The sequence below is a fragment of the Limanda limanda genome, chromosome 12 (genome assembly GCF_963576545.1).
Source record: "Limanda limanda chromosome 12, fLimLim1.1, whole genome shotgun sequence".
Classification (NCBI taxonomy): domain Eukaryota; kingdom Metazoa; phylum Chordata; class Actinopteri; order Pleuronectiformes; family Pleuronectidae; genus Limanda; species Limanda limanda.
In genome coordinates, this window is record NC_083647.1 from 15,627,280 (window position 1) to 15,641,776 (window position 14,497).

General features: G+C 40.9%; 1 protein-coding gene across 4 annotated transcripts; it reads right to left on the minus strand.

Moving 5' to 3' along the window:
* Positions 1-2,256: 2,256 nt before the first annotated feature.
* On the minus strand, positions 2,257-10,281 carry LOC133016023 (heterogeneous nuclear ribonucleoprotein Q). Of its 4 annotated transcripts, none has more exons than XM_061083324.1 (12): positions 10,167-10,281; positions 8,229-8,388; positions 7,214-7,332; positions 6,952-7,059; positions 6,719-6,832; positions 6,334-6,510; positions 5,968-6,103; positions 5,285-5,490; positions 5,036-5,185; positions 4,821-4,942; positions 4,380-4,705; positions 2,257-3,777 (listed from the first exon to the last, which is right to left on the minus strand). In XM_061083324.1, exons 2-12 carry the CDS (start codon positions 8,374-8,376, stop codon positions 3,749-3,751), a joined length of 1,635 nt encoding a protein of 544 aa, XP_060939307.1. In that variant the 5' UTR covers positions 8,377-8,388; positions 10,167-10,281; the 3' UTR covers positions 2,257-3,748. The 4 variants fall into 4 exon arrangements, with proteins under 4 accessions (XP_060939307.1, XP_060939305.1, XP_060939304.1 ...); XM_061083322.1 differs by lacking the exon at positions 10,167-10,281 and adding an exon at positions 9,922-10,135 and having other exon boundaries at positions 4,353-4,705; XM_061083321.1 differs by lacking the exon at positions 10,167-10,281 and adding an exon at positions 9,922-10,134.
* Positions 10,282-14,497: the final 4,216 nt, after the last annotated feature.

A 14,497-nucleotide genomic window follows, 5' to 3' on the forward strand; every position in this document is an offset into this window, starting at 1 on the left:
CAGGGGCACTAGACAGGGTAGGGAGAATCCTCTTGGATTTTTGGACAGATCAATCCAGGTTCGTCTTTTTGTTGTTTCTCCGTGGAGTCGAACCAGAGACGAACCAGAGACCTTTTCTGCCCATAGTCGAAGTTTCTGCCACTAGGAAACTTCGTCATGTCGACAAAAATAAACATTAATGATGTCCACAATCGGGGTGATTCTTACCTCTATATTGTTCTTTCTTCTCCTCCTCTACTTTGCGGTGCTTTCTGAATGGTGCACCTGATAATTTAATCTTTTTTTGATTCATCTTTGACTCTAACCGCAGTCTGTCACCGCAGCGTGTCTGTTCACACAGGGAGCCCATCCAGGTCCTTCTGCCACGTTTTGTGGTTATTGGTCCAGTAGTTTATTACATGTTGACTGACAAATCAGAGGTGAAAACATAACCTCCTTAGCAGAGGTAATAAAACCTCCACACATTTATCAAGGAAATGTCACCAACAATATTAATAATTAGAAACACAACAGGAAATTAAAAGTAGAATGAAATGTTTCTAGAATATCTAAATAGTTGACGGATCATTTTCTGTTGGTGGACTTATCAATTAATTTATTAAAAGCTTATTTTCCCCTGCTACTTAGTCTATAGGGTTTTTATATTGTGTTTTATTTACATTGTATATATTGTTTTATTTTTGTTGTGCACTGGTTGCTGGTTGTACATCAAATTGCCTTTGAAGGATTTAATAAAGATTTTCTTTTATGGACAGCTTTAGTTAATCACAAGCTGCACAAACCAAGCAAGAGCAGCAGAGGAACCCAGCAACCAGCAGGGGGAAGCCTCAGGACATCACATGGAAACTAGCAGCAGCAGACTGTGATTCTCGTAAGGCATCAGAAGACAAGTTTGGAAACTACTGGGTTATTCTCTAACAATAGGTTTTAAAAGCATGTTAAATCATCCAGTATCTAAAATCCAAAAATCCAAAAGTAACTTTTAAGTAAGGTATTAAAGTAGAAAATATTTTTTCTGAAGTGTGTATAAAAAGAGGCATAGAATGACACGGACACACACACATGATAATTTGCTTAGTTCCATATGAGAGTCAGCAGGCAGTTGTTATTTAACACGAAGGTCTGTGGGTTCGATCCCCAATCTTTCTTATCTTCGTGCCGGCATAGTATACTGAACTCTTAAAATTGTCAGGATTTCAATCACCTATTAACTGCAAAATATATTACACTATGTAAATTTAAATTCATTAAATATAAAAAAAGAAAAATTAAATTAATTTTTTATAATATATTTAATTTGAAATGGTTATGGTTCATTTTTGTTTTTAAATCTATATATTATAGATATTGTGCAATGAATAAGTGGTTGAAGTCCTGCCACCCCAACAGACTGCCAAACTTACCCATGAGTTTGGACCCAGAGATGGCAGCGTAGTGGCGTGGGGTAGGCTCATCCCTGCGGCCCAGGGAGCGCATTTCTCCGCGCTTGTTCAGGGGTAAACGATGCTGGTCGTCACAGGTGACTGATCTACGCAAGCCTGTAGCCGCCCCCCACAGGAGATTATGTGCTTGCGTGTGTGTGTGTGTGTGGCTGCGGCGCTTCCCGGCATTACGCTGCAGGTGCGAACATGGGCAAGGAAATGAGGCGGACCGCTTTTCGCGGCGCTTCTACCTCCGGTGCATCCCGGGGTTAGAGGATGTGGTGTGACGTTAATATATTGTTTTGCATTGCATGTGTCAGGTCATGATAATTCAGTCTCTTGTGCCGCCCTCTCTGCATTTTTCACCCTAGGCAACCGCCTGTCGCCTGTACGAGCCGCCCCTGGGTCAGAGGTCCAGACTTTTATTTAAGCAGCTATACTTGTCCCCTTATAAGAGAAGTGAAGTCTTACTTCTCGAGAATAGAAATACTCACTTTAGTTCCTGTATCAATGGCTCAGGGTTGAGGTAGAAGATGAGTACTTTAAATTCTTTACTGAGTCATTCGAACAGACAGGAAGTCTAACATTAGAAAGTGCATACTCGTTTGTTAAGTCCTTCAAATTCTCTTATCTACGAGTTTCACTTGCATTTCTGAGCAATGTTCTTTCACAGGCTTTAATCTGTCTTTAACAAATCTTACTCAACATCTCTGGTGTTCCTAAGGTTACACTGTAAACAAAGACAGACCTCTGGCCAAACTGAACCAAATGCCAACCAGGTACTAGCAGAGCACGTCCACCTCATGAGTCTTTTACCCAAAAGATAAGACACAGATAGAAATCAAAAACTTTATTACAAAAATAAGTTACACTCACCTCCATTTTACAGTATAAAACAATTTATTTGCAGGAATGCAAAAAACGTTGTTGGCCACCAACAATAGTTTAAAACTGCTAACATCTTTTTTTCAAAAGGTGGTTGTTACGAGTTTATTGAGGGAGTTAACTGTATAGAAAACTGGGATTGAAGAGCACAGTTTCCTTTTTGCTATACCTGGAAATAGAAATCGTTCACTGCAGTATCCCTTGCCACCACTATGTGACTATGATCCCTCACCAACTCGCAGCAGCCAGCATGAGACACGCATGCTCACGGGCTGGGCAACAGGGCAATTCAGTCATCCATTAAGAATAACTCATATCTTGTAAATAGTTGCCTTCTTCAGAACTGGGAAGGGATCATTCAAGATTTAGATGTTCTTACAGAATGCATGATTGGATTAGGTTGTTAAACATGATCTTGAAGTTGTTTGAAAATGTGTTATCCATATAAAAACAAACCCACTGGAATTATACAGTGGCACAAAAGGGACACTGCAGGGCTTTATTTTTGTTCTTAATTTTTTTTTTTATCAAAGGCAGTTGGATGCCTGTGATGATGAAGCCTTTACAAAAGTAACATTTTTATCCGAAAAACTATACAACCAGTAACTACATACTCTGAAGAAGCAAGGCGGCTAATTCAGTTCAAAATAGGATAAAAGCAGGGCTTGTTCAGACTCATCAGATGAGATTGTTTTGCATGCCCAGTTTGACTGTTTGCAGTGTCAGAGCTGCGGCAAAAATGACTATATTACATTAAGTACATCGTTTTTTGCGCTGCAGCTCTTGTGCATATTTTGTATAAAAACAAGCCCTGCTTTCATCAATATAGTTTCCCTATTTACAGTACAGGCCGGGTAGTCTAGTCCTCTGTACTGAGGTAGTCAACCAACCCTTTAAAGACAAGTTCTGAAAAGAACCACTTTCCTGGAATGCCTGACTTATCCATGCCAGGTGGGTACACCCTAAAAACCTGCAAATGTTCTCTTTCAAACATCCAGATCAAACGATTAAGATTAACATGGATATTCCGACAATAAAAATTGCGATTAGCACAAAAATATACAATAGCATCAAGCTCCTTTGAGCCACTTCAAACCTAAGAACTTAAAAAAGTGCAAATTCTTCAATAATTATTTAAAAAATGGCATGATCAGGGACAGGGAAGGGGTAGATTGTAAGGGCAATACATAGAGCCATATTTTTAAGGGCTGGGTTTGGGGATTCAGGACAAAGAGGCTGTGGCGAGTATTCAGAATCCTCCGTCATCTTTTTAAGGTGGCAGTTTCAGAAAAAAATGAAAATAAAAACATGGGGGGAGGGGCGATGCTTCTTCTGTAAGGCTGGAATATCATTGGACCTTTTTGTCGTGCTCTTTTGTTTCAACATCCATTGCAGCTTACGGTGTTAACCCCACACATCAAGTCAGTATCCACTGTGACAGGTCAGGACCGCCCTCGGCCCCGTTTCCCTGCTGGAACAATGAGAGGAAATATTAAATTAGTATGGAGGGATCCATATGGCAGGCATTCCCCATTAATCAGCATGCTATCAAATTAAGACTAAAGCTAGCATTCACTGGAGTGAATCAACTGTCCTTAAAAAGAAAGTATGCTGTGAATGACCTTTGTCTGCTGGCAGCAACAAGTTGACAAGCTGCTCTGAAAGACGACACCTGTCAGGGATTAGTTATGAGGCCAATAGGCAGGTGTGTCTTTTAATTTAAAGGCAACGCAAGTATCTTTTGTGCAGCTTTCTGATCTTTAGTAGGGTAATTTCAACATAATCAATACATTACTTTCCTTAAGTAGAGCTGCTTTAATTTACTACAGCTCTCAGTCTTTCCCTGAACTTCTGATAACTGACCCTCAGCATTAGAAATATACAGAGACTGAGCACAGCAGTCCCTTTTCAGGACAAAGCACTGAGTGGAAACAAAGCGAGCCATTTAAGAACTTTGCCTAATTAACAGTAATGACCTGGAACAGACAAATCAAGCTTTATTAGTCACTGCTGTGTGTCTAAGATTTCACACACTTTGAAACTCACAGGATCGAGTTGAGGATCTTCATTTACCTCTGCTTGTTCCAGGGCCTCCTCGCTGGGAGAAACCCAGACGGCCCCTCGGTGTGACAGCACCGCGGCCTCTGGTCTGACTGGCACTTCCACGGACTGATCCCCTCACTCCTCGTCCTCTGCCGGACCCTTGGAAGTCATCGTAGCCATAGTACGGGTCATCGTAACCACCCCGGTAGTTGTGGTAATCGTATCCATAGTAATCGTAGTAGTCTTCATAGCCATAATAATCGGGAGGGTAAGAATAACCTCCTCGCCCTCCTCGGCCTCTGCCTCTTTGTTGTGGCGGCATGTGGGGAGGCCCGTAGTAATAGTATTCATCATACCTTGGGAGAAACACAGGCTCAACATAAATAAAGCTTCTTTATTTAGATCAACATTTAAATTTGCCAACTGCTTATGTAAAGGGTCATAGATTCGAGTTGCATTGTTCAAGCTTACATCTGTGTTTTGGCGGCTTGTCTCTGGGCTTTACGCTCTTTCCTCTTCTGGTCTGGGGGCTTGGCGAAGACAATTTCAATGCGCTCTCCTTCAAGTGCTTTTTCGTGGAGATCAGCCAACGCCTAGTAATTCAAAAGACACGATTCTAGGATCAATCTCTGAGCAATGACAAGTTTAAGGTAGGAACTTGAGTGTCATTGCTGAGACTGTCATACCTTCACAGCGCCATCTCTTTCCTCAAAGTGGATGAAGGCATAGTCTTTCAATTTCTTCACCCTCTCCAACTTGCCAAATTGACTGAAAGTCTTTTCAAGTATCTCCTCTGTAACAGTGCTTGCTAGGTTCCTCACAAACAGCACCTTGACCTGGGACAAGAACAACAAGGTTCAGGTTTAGGGGACAGAGTCTTATGTTGGCCACATACACACTGGAGAGCCACTGATGACTCCATTCTTGTGTCTTACCTTGGCCATGACCTCTGGATCCGGATCCTCGATAGGGTCAGCCCATTCCACGGTGACCACGTTTCCCCACACCTTCACCTTGCCGCTCATCAGACGGCGACGAGCCTGAGCGGCCGTCTTGTGGTCTTCATACTCCAAGAAGCAAAAGCCTCTATTCTTCTTCTTATCGTCGGGCTGGTGGTACAATATGACATCATTTAGACCCTCTGGAAGCAGAAAGAGATGGGTGGAGAGAAAAAACAACAGCAGGTGGTTAAGTTGTATCGCTGATTAAAACCAATTCACATCAATAACCTAACAAAGTATTGACACAATTTAAGATAAACTGCAAAATTAAAGGTTTGGATAAAAAATTAAAAAGAATATTCATTTAAGTGGTTATCAGAAGTGGAGAATTAAAGACCAAGTTATCCTTTCACCAGATATCTAACCATGAGGGGAAAAAAATATATATCAGCTACATCTAGTGTCCAGTCAGATCTTAGCGGTAGAATCGTCATAGTGACCAAAGTCACTCTGGGATTGTTATGAGGTCATCATTTGGACACAACACAGAAACCCCTTACTCTCAAAGCATTCCCCACTGATTCATGCATTACAAAGTAGAATGTACCTAAACTTAAAAATTGTAGGTATGATGCTGTTTAACAAATCAGTAAAATCGAAGGATTACAAAGACTCACCGGTAACTTTTGCAAATTCTTCAACAATCTGCTCTTTTGTTTTACTCTTGGGGATGGAGCCAACAAAGAGTCTATTATTGGCCACAGAGATGCACACGCCGATATGTTTACCCGGTCGAATTTCATTGTTGTTGCACTGCGGAAAGATGGATAGTTTAAGCAACAGGTAAAAAAAAGCACGAGACACTACAGTGGAGCTTGATGTAGTTGCTATTTCACAACCTTGTGCACACTTTTGTTATTTAAATGACATTAACACATTAAGCTGTACAAAAACTTTGTTATCTTGACACAATTCTACCTGCTTGTGTTTTTTTACTAACTTCATCAGACCCTCTCCCAACAATTACAGTAATGTAAACGTACCAACTTGACAGCCTGCTGTGCAGCTTCTTTAGTGCAGAAAGTGACAAAGGCATAGCCTCTGTTCAGGCCACTGAGAGGATCCATCATTAGGCGCAGGTCCCAGATGGGGCCAGCTTTCTCAAACAGTGGAACCAGCTCATCCTCAAAAAGGTCTCTGGGGATTTTGCCTACAAATATCTATAAGGTTGAGAGCAAAGATAATAGTGCATGAGATAAAGTCCTTCATCTGAAATGTTAAGACAAGAGAAGTCTGCATTTAAGTAAAGTGTATCCAGTCAGCTCTTAGCGGTAAGCTATCAGTGTAACCATGGTTACTACAGAGTATATTCAAGGTTCATCATTTGGACACCATCATTTGAAAGGGATTAACAACAATTTTTTTTACCTCTGTACCAATGGTCGGCTGTGCCCCTGAGTGGGCGGACTCTGGTGGAGGACCCCCATACTTCCTCTGGCCTGTTGTCACATCAAGCGTGTAGCTAGTTCGCTCCAGCAAAGCCTGATGTCAAAAGACAAGGCAAATTTAAAAGGATAATGTTTTATCTACAAATATATGTTAAAATTGCTTCAGTATTGACACATGTAAAGCTTAAAATCAGATTCAAAATCAGTTCTCACTTTGATTTTGGCTTCATCTGGTCCTTTATTGGTGTCTGACACTTTGGTCCCTTGTTTCTCTCTCTGTCTGTACGTCTTCATCACGCCACAAAGAAAGGCACTTTTGTTCTGATATGGAAAAAAGTATGATCAAACAATAGTAATCATAATAAGGACAACATCAGATTATCTGTCCACCACAAAAAGAACAAGTTGACATTACTTTACTTTGTATCACAGCATCAGAAGTGAACTAAACAACACACCAGTTCCACCTGCATACCTGAACATGTGAGAGGTCGCTGTCCTTGAATTGCAAAAGGACTTGCAGAGCACCTTCCTCGTTGAATTCTTTCAGAGCCTCAATTGCCCGATCATCTAAGTCACTGTGTGACACCAAACCTGGAGGAAGGGAAACAAATGCAGAGGGAGAAATGAAGAGCTACAGTAAGAGTCATTCAAAGACAGCAAATATAGCTAAAAGATTTGTTTTAAATTACATGGGAGCCACTTACTTATATATGTCTTATTTAATAATATGTTATGGGTAAGAGTGGGACCAGTCAAATCAACGTTATATTCAGTAGTCAGGGTGCACTTTACTCTCCAAACAGCATGTCTTTGCAGAACTAATCACAACAGATGTGACAGTGCAACTCGATATGCCACTGCCCTCTACACTGTGGCTAAGAGATTCTAATGAGCCGGGCTGCATTCTCTGTGGAGGGGCCGTCACCTGTCCCAGGCAGCCACACACCAGACAGCTGCTGCCATTGTTCCTGCCTCGGTCCCATCTGGCTGAAAAGGCCAGACTAGTACTTTTCTAGATCTGACCGACCAAACAAGTCCTAAAATGACCCCCTGCATTTTTGGCACTTCAACTCTATACAAACGTAAGATCTGATCAGAGCAACAGATACTCAGGCTGTAGCTGACATAATAATTACATCTATTCATCCCTCTGCAGTAATTGTATGGGATGTGAGGAAATTACATAGAAATTTACAGAGATTGGACAGGTCACCGAGACACTCCATGACAATTCATTCACCCTGACACCAGTGACCATGGAACCATGTTGGGAATGCAAATGCTGCTGTCATGTACACATTTTCACTCTGAATGTGTAATTTAATATTCTGTAGCACTGCAGTACCCATTTTGGTAGGAAACCACAAAAAGTTGCTTCAGGATCCCAATTCCCCCATTCAAAAATGTGATAAATGACAGTACATGCAAGAAATTGATAAACAAAAATTTGCATATTTGAATATGCAAGTTAATTCATTGTGCCTTACCTGCTATGTAAATTTCATCTAGTTTTTCAGCAACTTTCTGTGGTAAACCAGCTTCTAATAAAGTCTGGAAGTGCTCAGAATGGGTAACTGCAGCAGAGGTGTCCATTGGATCTTCTGGACCATTTCCATTAATATGTTCTGTGGCCATGTCTCCAGAAATCTGTGTAAATGCAATGAGCCAAATTAATCCTGGGTCAAGGGCAAGACTTGGGATGTGTCCAGCAGAGTGCAAAGTCTCAGACATGACAGGTAAATCATTAACAAAAAATGCATACAAATAAAGAATTGACCATTTATGATCTTTGAAGGGGGTGTCTGACAAATTATTATGCACAAATTAGGAAAAAGGGGAAGATTAGTGTGTTAAAGTTATTGTGATAATTTAGTCCTATAACATCTAGAGACTTGTCACTGTCCTGACTCACACTTGCAGCTCTCAGCTTGCATGAGGTAGAAGCCCATAAACCTTCATATAGCCAGTCGACACAGATGTTTTAACATTGCACAAAATAGCAGACAATGCACATACGGAATCCCCAACAGAAAACGAGTAAATGACCTGTAAAAAACAGTTAAACTTCTGACTTTGTGTCCATGTGGCGGTGTTTTCTATTTGCGGTTTGTTCTGGGCTCAGATATTAGCAAACGTTCATTTGCCAACTACTGAATCTCTGCGCTTTTGATGGCTTCTGCTGCAGGAGCCTTGTTTGCTTTGGCCTCTAAATTACATGTTAGCTTTCCTCCTCGCTGCTGACTTCAGCACAGGCTAGATAGCCGATACACGTGCTCCATCACAGAGTCAGCCCCGGTTTCCGGTGGCTGACCAGTGATTTGTGCACCCATTTTGTTTATTGACACTTTGACAGCGCGGATTGTGATACTTAAATTAATACTCCAACCACAATCACGTCAAGAAGTGGCCCAGTCGTTACTTCACTCCTGTTGACGCTGGGAGACACTGAGGCGAGAGCAGCAATCTCACTGATCTCTGCTCCCATTAATGGATCCGGACACGCTGGACTCAGCAAAACGTGCCCGACAAACTTAATTTTCGGCCTAACAGTGGCTCAGCTAACGTTACCTGTAGCTAATACTAGCTTAAATAGATCATGCCATCAATACCGTGTAGTGCCTGCTATCGATCACGTTATATCAGTGAGCACGTGCTTTGTGGTTAAAACATTTCTACAGCGTTAAAAGTGCAGATTAAACCCTCTGATTTATAAACCTGAGTAATTCAACCTGTAACAATCACAAATTGGTTTGATTTAATTGTTTTTTCGTGATGAATAGCCAACTTTGGATTTAGCGGGGAGGGACAGACTCGCACACGTTGAGGCTAGCTAGCTAGCGGGCTAGTTGCACAGCTAACATTACAGCAGCCAAGCTAACCGGGGACCTTCATTGAGACAATAACACGACGCGCTAATAAGCACTTCACACGGATACTTCTGCTCTTAGTGTTTCAGTCGGAGAGAAGAATGACAGCTAGCAAGGCAGCAGCACGGGATTGCTAGGATAAGTGGATTTTGCCACAGCTAGCTGCCTGCTAGCATACAATGACAATGAGCGTGTCAACTCCGCGATCTGTCAAAATAGGCTAACTTGAGCTAGCATGCTAATGCGAACGGATTTTCGGCGAGGCCATTGTTACATCGTCATGTGTCGGTACAGACTTCGCTAATTAACACACCACAGCTTTCAGATTGAACCCGAGCCAGCGGGGCCTTGAGAGCCGGAGCCTTCAGCCCGCCGGCTGCGTGGTTAGTCAACGTGCCGCCACATAGGGAGAGTCCATTTTCAAAAAGCCGGTCTGGAGAACTCGTTCCCAGCCACCACCAGTTCCCACATTGTTTCAAACAGCACCGCACGATTTCACGACTTTACAGCAATCAATGCAGCAACAAGGACGTGACCAGTCAGTAGCATTCGCCCTACCTGCCGCCGGCTCACCAACGCGAACGGTGTTGATTGTTTAGGAAGATAAATGTGATATTTAAAAGACAGAAAAAGTGTAAAACTCCCGGCACTGGTCCGGCTCCAGTCATTCACTCTTGATGATGTAAAATGGCTGCCACGTTCACGCCTCGAGTTTTGTCTCGTCGATGGGGTTTCTTGGACAGTCCCGCACGGGCTTGCCTTGTATGCATTGTACAGTAGAGACGGAGGCACTGAGGCAGCAGCGGGTCAGCATCGAACACCGTCAAGCACCATCAGCGCCATCATCGCTGTGTGACCTGCTTCTCCATCACTCTGCTCTGGTTAGGGAACCTATACAGCTGTTGTGCTCATGAAACACATTTTTAATAGACTGTTGATTACAAATAATGGGACAAATTGTACATTTATACTGTACAAGTTTGTATACATTCATATTGTAATTTTTTTTGGGAAACAGCCTTGTGTTAAGTGTATTATTTCTACTTTGTTGTATATAGCATTTCTATTTGTTTTAATTTTTTAAATAATCTGGTACATTACTGATAATATTACCAGCTGCAGTTTTTCTGTAGAGTTCAATTATTTCCTATATCTTTTCTAATCTAGACTAATGAAATGTATTCATATTTGTATTCTTAACATACTTCGCTATTGCACTGCTACTTCCTTGTGCTGTTGGGTCACTTGTGGATTTCCTCTACAGACGATCAATCAAGTTACATGTTATCTTATCTTATTTTATCTTATCTAAACTTATCTTATGATCAGACTAAAAACCAGGGCTGAGCTTATATATCAAAAGTCTATTATAGGCTAGGCAAATTTTGTGTAGCACATTTCAACAAGGATTGACACACAACATTTCCTCTATTTTTTATCTTTTTAATATTTCTGTTCTGTTTCTTTTTTAATTTCTTACATTTATGCTCCCACTAACCTACCAAAACAAATGTCTCGTTTATCTATACCTGATCATGAACTGTTAATAATTCACTATACTACGAATGTATGATAATTATGTAATATATAGCCTACATATAGTGTACTGTTAATACTGTGTGTTTTAAATAACAATAATAATAATTTCAATTTCTTACTATTGTCCCTATTCTCACATATTGTGCCATCAAATACCACTCCCCATTTAAAATTATAATCCAACCAACACTGATATATAAGATCTTATTAAACCAGCACTGTATATGTACTTTAGTATTTACAGTATGTAGCAGACTGTTTTTACTGGAGGTAGAGAGGCAGATCCCACTTCCTACCACACTGTGTCACTCTTCTTATTGCTTTAAAACACACCCAGCCAATATACAAACAAAAGAATATGTAAAGAGTTTGTGTGTTTTCCAGAATATTATTCATTTGATTCCATGAATACACAACAAGGCACAATGACTACCTTCTGATGATTTATTCAGTTAAAAATAGAACAATTATATACGGATCTTGCAAAAGACAGTTGTGCATGCATAACAACCTGGACCTTATTATGTAAATGCTTCTGTTTGCTTAAGCAAATCTGTATTAAAATCACAATAACACTGTGAACAAAGATTGTTGAGTGAGAGTTCAGAGTGACTTTCCATCACTACATTGTGTACTATGTTACTTGATGCGGGTGTGTCAACTGCAAATAAACCTTTTTGAATGACAATTTCTTTGCAATACAGTTACTTTGCTTTGACATTACCATAGAGTAGCCTATATGAGATTGCGGGTTATCTGCTATTCCCATCACAACTGGAGTGAATCATGGGCTTAATGTCTGGCTCATGGCTGAAGTGATAAAGCTTGAACAGGTAACCAACTCCAACAACCCCCACGGTTATAGAGCATTAACAGCTGGATGATGATGGCTGGAAGAGTACGGGGGTAATAACTTACGCAGGTGTTGAGGAATGGAGCTACAGAATGATTTCCTTTGGATTTTTGGCTCATTCTCCAAAATCAGTAAATATGAATAATATTACCTAGACAAAAAGAGAATAAAACAGATGCTTGTAAATTTCAGCTCTACAGTTGGATTCGGCGGAAATCGCGATAGCATCTATTCTGTTCTGTCTTTTGGGGATTCCGCTGAGAGCATACCTCAAACAGGCAGATATTCTTCTGCAGGAAATATATTTGGAAAAGTAAATACCTTTGCATTTAGCTCTAAACATAAGGGACAGGAGGTGCCAAGACTGTAAAAGAGGTCTACTGCAGGGTTTGGGGCATTTGCCAAAAGTCATGTCTGCAGAATTTGTGCTCCAGCTATTAAAGGACTACTCAAATAAAAAGAACTTGCATGCTCAACTCAGAGTGTAGCAGGTGCCAGCCCAAAAGGCACAGATATGACCATCGTTAAATATGTGTGTAACACTTTTTATCGTCTAATTGCTAAAATCCATTAGCCTTGAATTCATTTTTCATGTAGTTTTATGGCTACAAACATTTCTTATTCAGCCATGAAAAGTCAAATGAAGACAGAGTTTCTCATTAAGAGGCTTCTGCGGGAAAAAAAAACAAATTGTGAGAGATAATGATTGTAAGAAGGCTCCAGGATAAAGCATAACAAGTATTTAGGTTTCAACTGGTAAGAACGAAAACATTAACATCAATGGTGTCAAATTACACCTTTAACCCAGACCAAATATCGTACTTAATATCGAACACCGGATAGATTTGTTTGTTTGTTTTGTTTCTTTAATCCTCCACCTTGGATATGCATGCTTATGGAAACATTAATGCTTTATGTCTGGAGCACAGTGTAAGAGCCTCTGAGGACCACCATGTGCTGTTGAGGGCCATACTTATTCGTATATTATATTTCTTTCATGGCACCATGTGGTGACAGCATCTCTGTGTGTCCTCATAAGTCAAATGGCCCCTGAGCATTTCAGCAGATCCTCCGTTTTTTTCACTTTCAGTTGTGTGTGTTGCTTTTAGAAATGTGCTCCTGCACTGATGCAGAAGATACACAGTCCGTTTATGTGTCTTTATGTGTGACCAAAATTGTGGCGTGACTTCCTTGTTTGGTGTTGTCTTAGCCACTTGCAATTTGTTATTTTAATAAACATCTTCCTCGGTTCTGCCACATTAAGCAGCAGTGAGCCGGCACGGACTCGATGGGTTTCAAACTCATTTTCAGTCATCTTTCTCTTTACCGCTTCACTTAATATTGGAGCCATTAGATGAATTGCCAAGACACATACAGACCTCAGTGATAGCATAAGGATGTGGACCAATTCAGGCAAGGATGTTGCCACCTCTGGCCTTCTTGCGGCACGGACAAAATGAACATGAGCCTCAAGTTGAACATTTGTAAAAAGAAATAGCAAATGTGGCCTAAATATCCCTAAACAAATGTGAGCCTTTTTTTGGCAAACATCATTGCTCTAAAGGCAAGATAGAATCCCGATATGAACCTAAAGTGGCTCATATACAAAATGGTGACTTTATGGCCCAGATAGCACAAAACAAATTTGGGCCACCTTTGGTTGACATGTGGTATTGCTATGGCTTACTTGTGGCCTAGATCTGGCCAACCGGAGTGTCCAGTGCCATCATTCCATGCGATATGTGGACCAGGTGTGGAATGTGGGCCAGATCTGATCAGAGCCTGACTGCAGAGAATAGACCTGATCTGCTAACCTCACCATGACACCCACCATGGCTCTATCCTCTGCAGCAACAGTGACACCGGAGCCCCTGAGAATACATCAGATTTCAGTTTCATCGAGCATGAGCGTCACATCGTTTGCTCTACACCTGAAGCTTTACATCCCTATGGTGCTCATCCTCCTACAGTCGGATCAATACAAAAAGAGAGAGTTAAAATATAGACGGACACATCACAAGTCTCATTTCACACCTTTGCTATATCGCACATGCAGAATGTCATTATGTTTTAAAACCATGTTAAAAAGATCTCTTAGCTGAATATACGACAACAGCAATATACTTTGCTTTAGCACATAGAGAAAGAGGAAAAGCTGCACATGTGTATGAACGAATCCTCGATACTTTCATTTTCAGCTGGTTGAATTGGTCCTCTTCGGAAAAATTATGTATTTTAGACGCTGCTGCAATTAGCCACGTCTGACATAACAAACTCGGACAAATGAGCATGATAAGATAAAAACTGTTTGATCTTGTGAGATGGGATTGTAACTTTTAAAACTGATCAGTTTGAGGTGTCCTGTATTTTCCACCAAGTATGACAATTAATTTGTGGGCCTCTATTCGAAAGCAAAAGTGATGATTACAGGGGAAAAAAGCCAAAGTTACAGGGCATGATGCTACAATCTTCAATCTTTTCCACAGTAATGAAACTA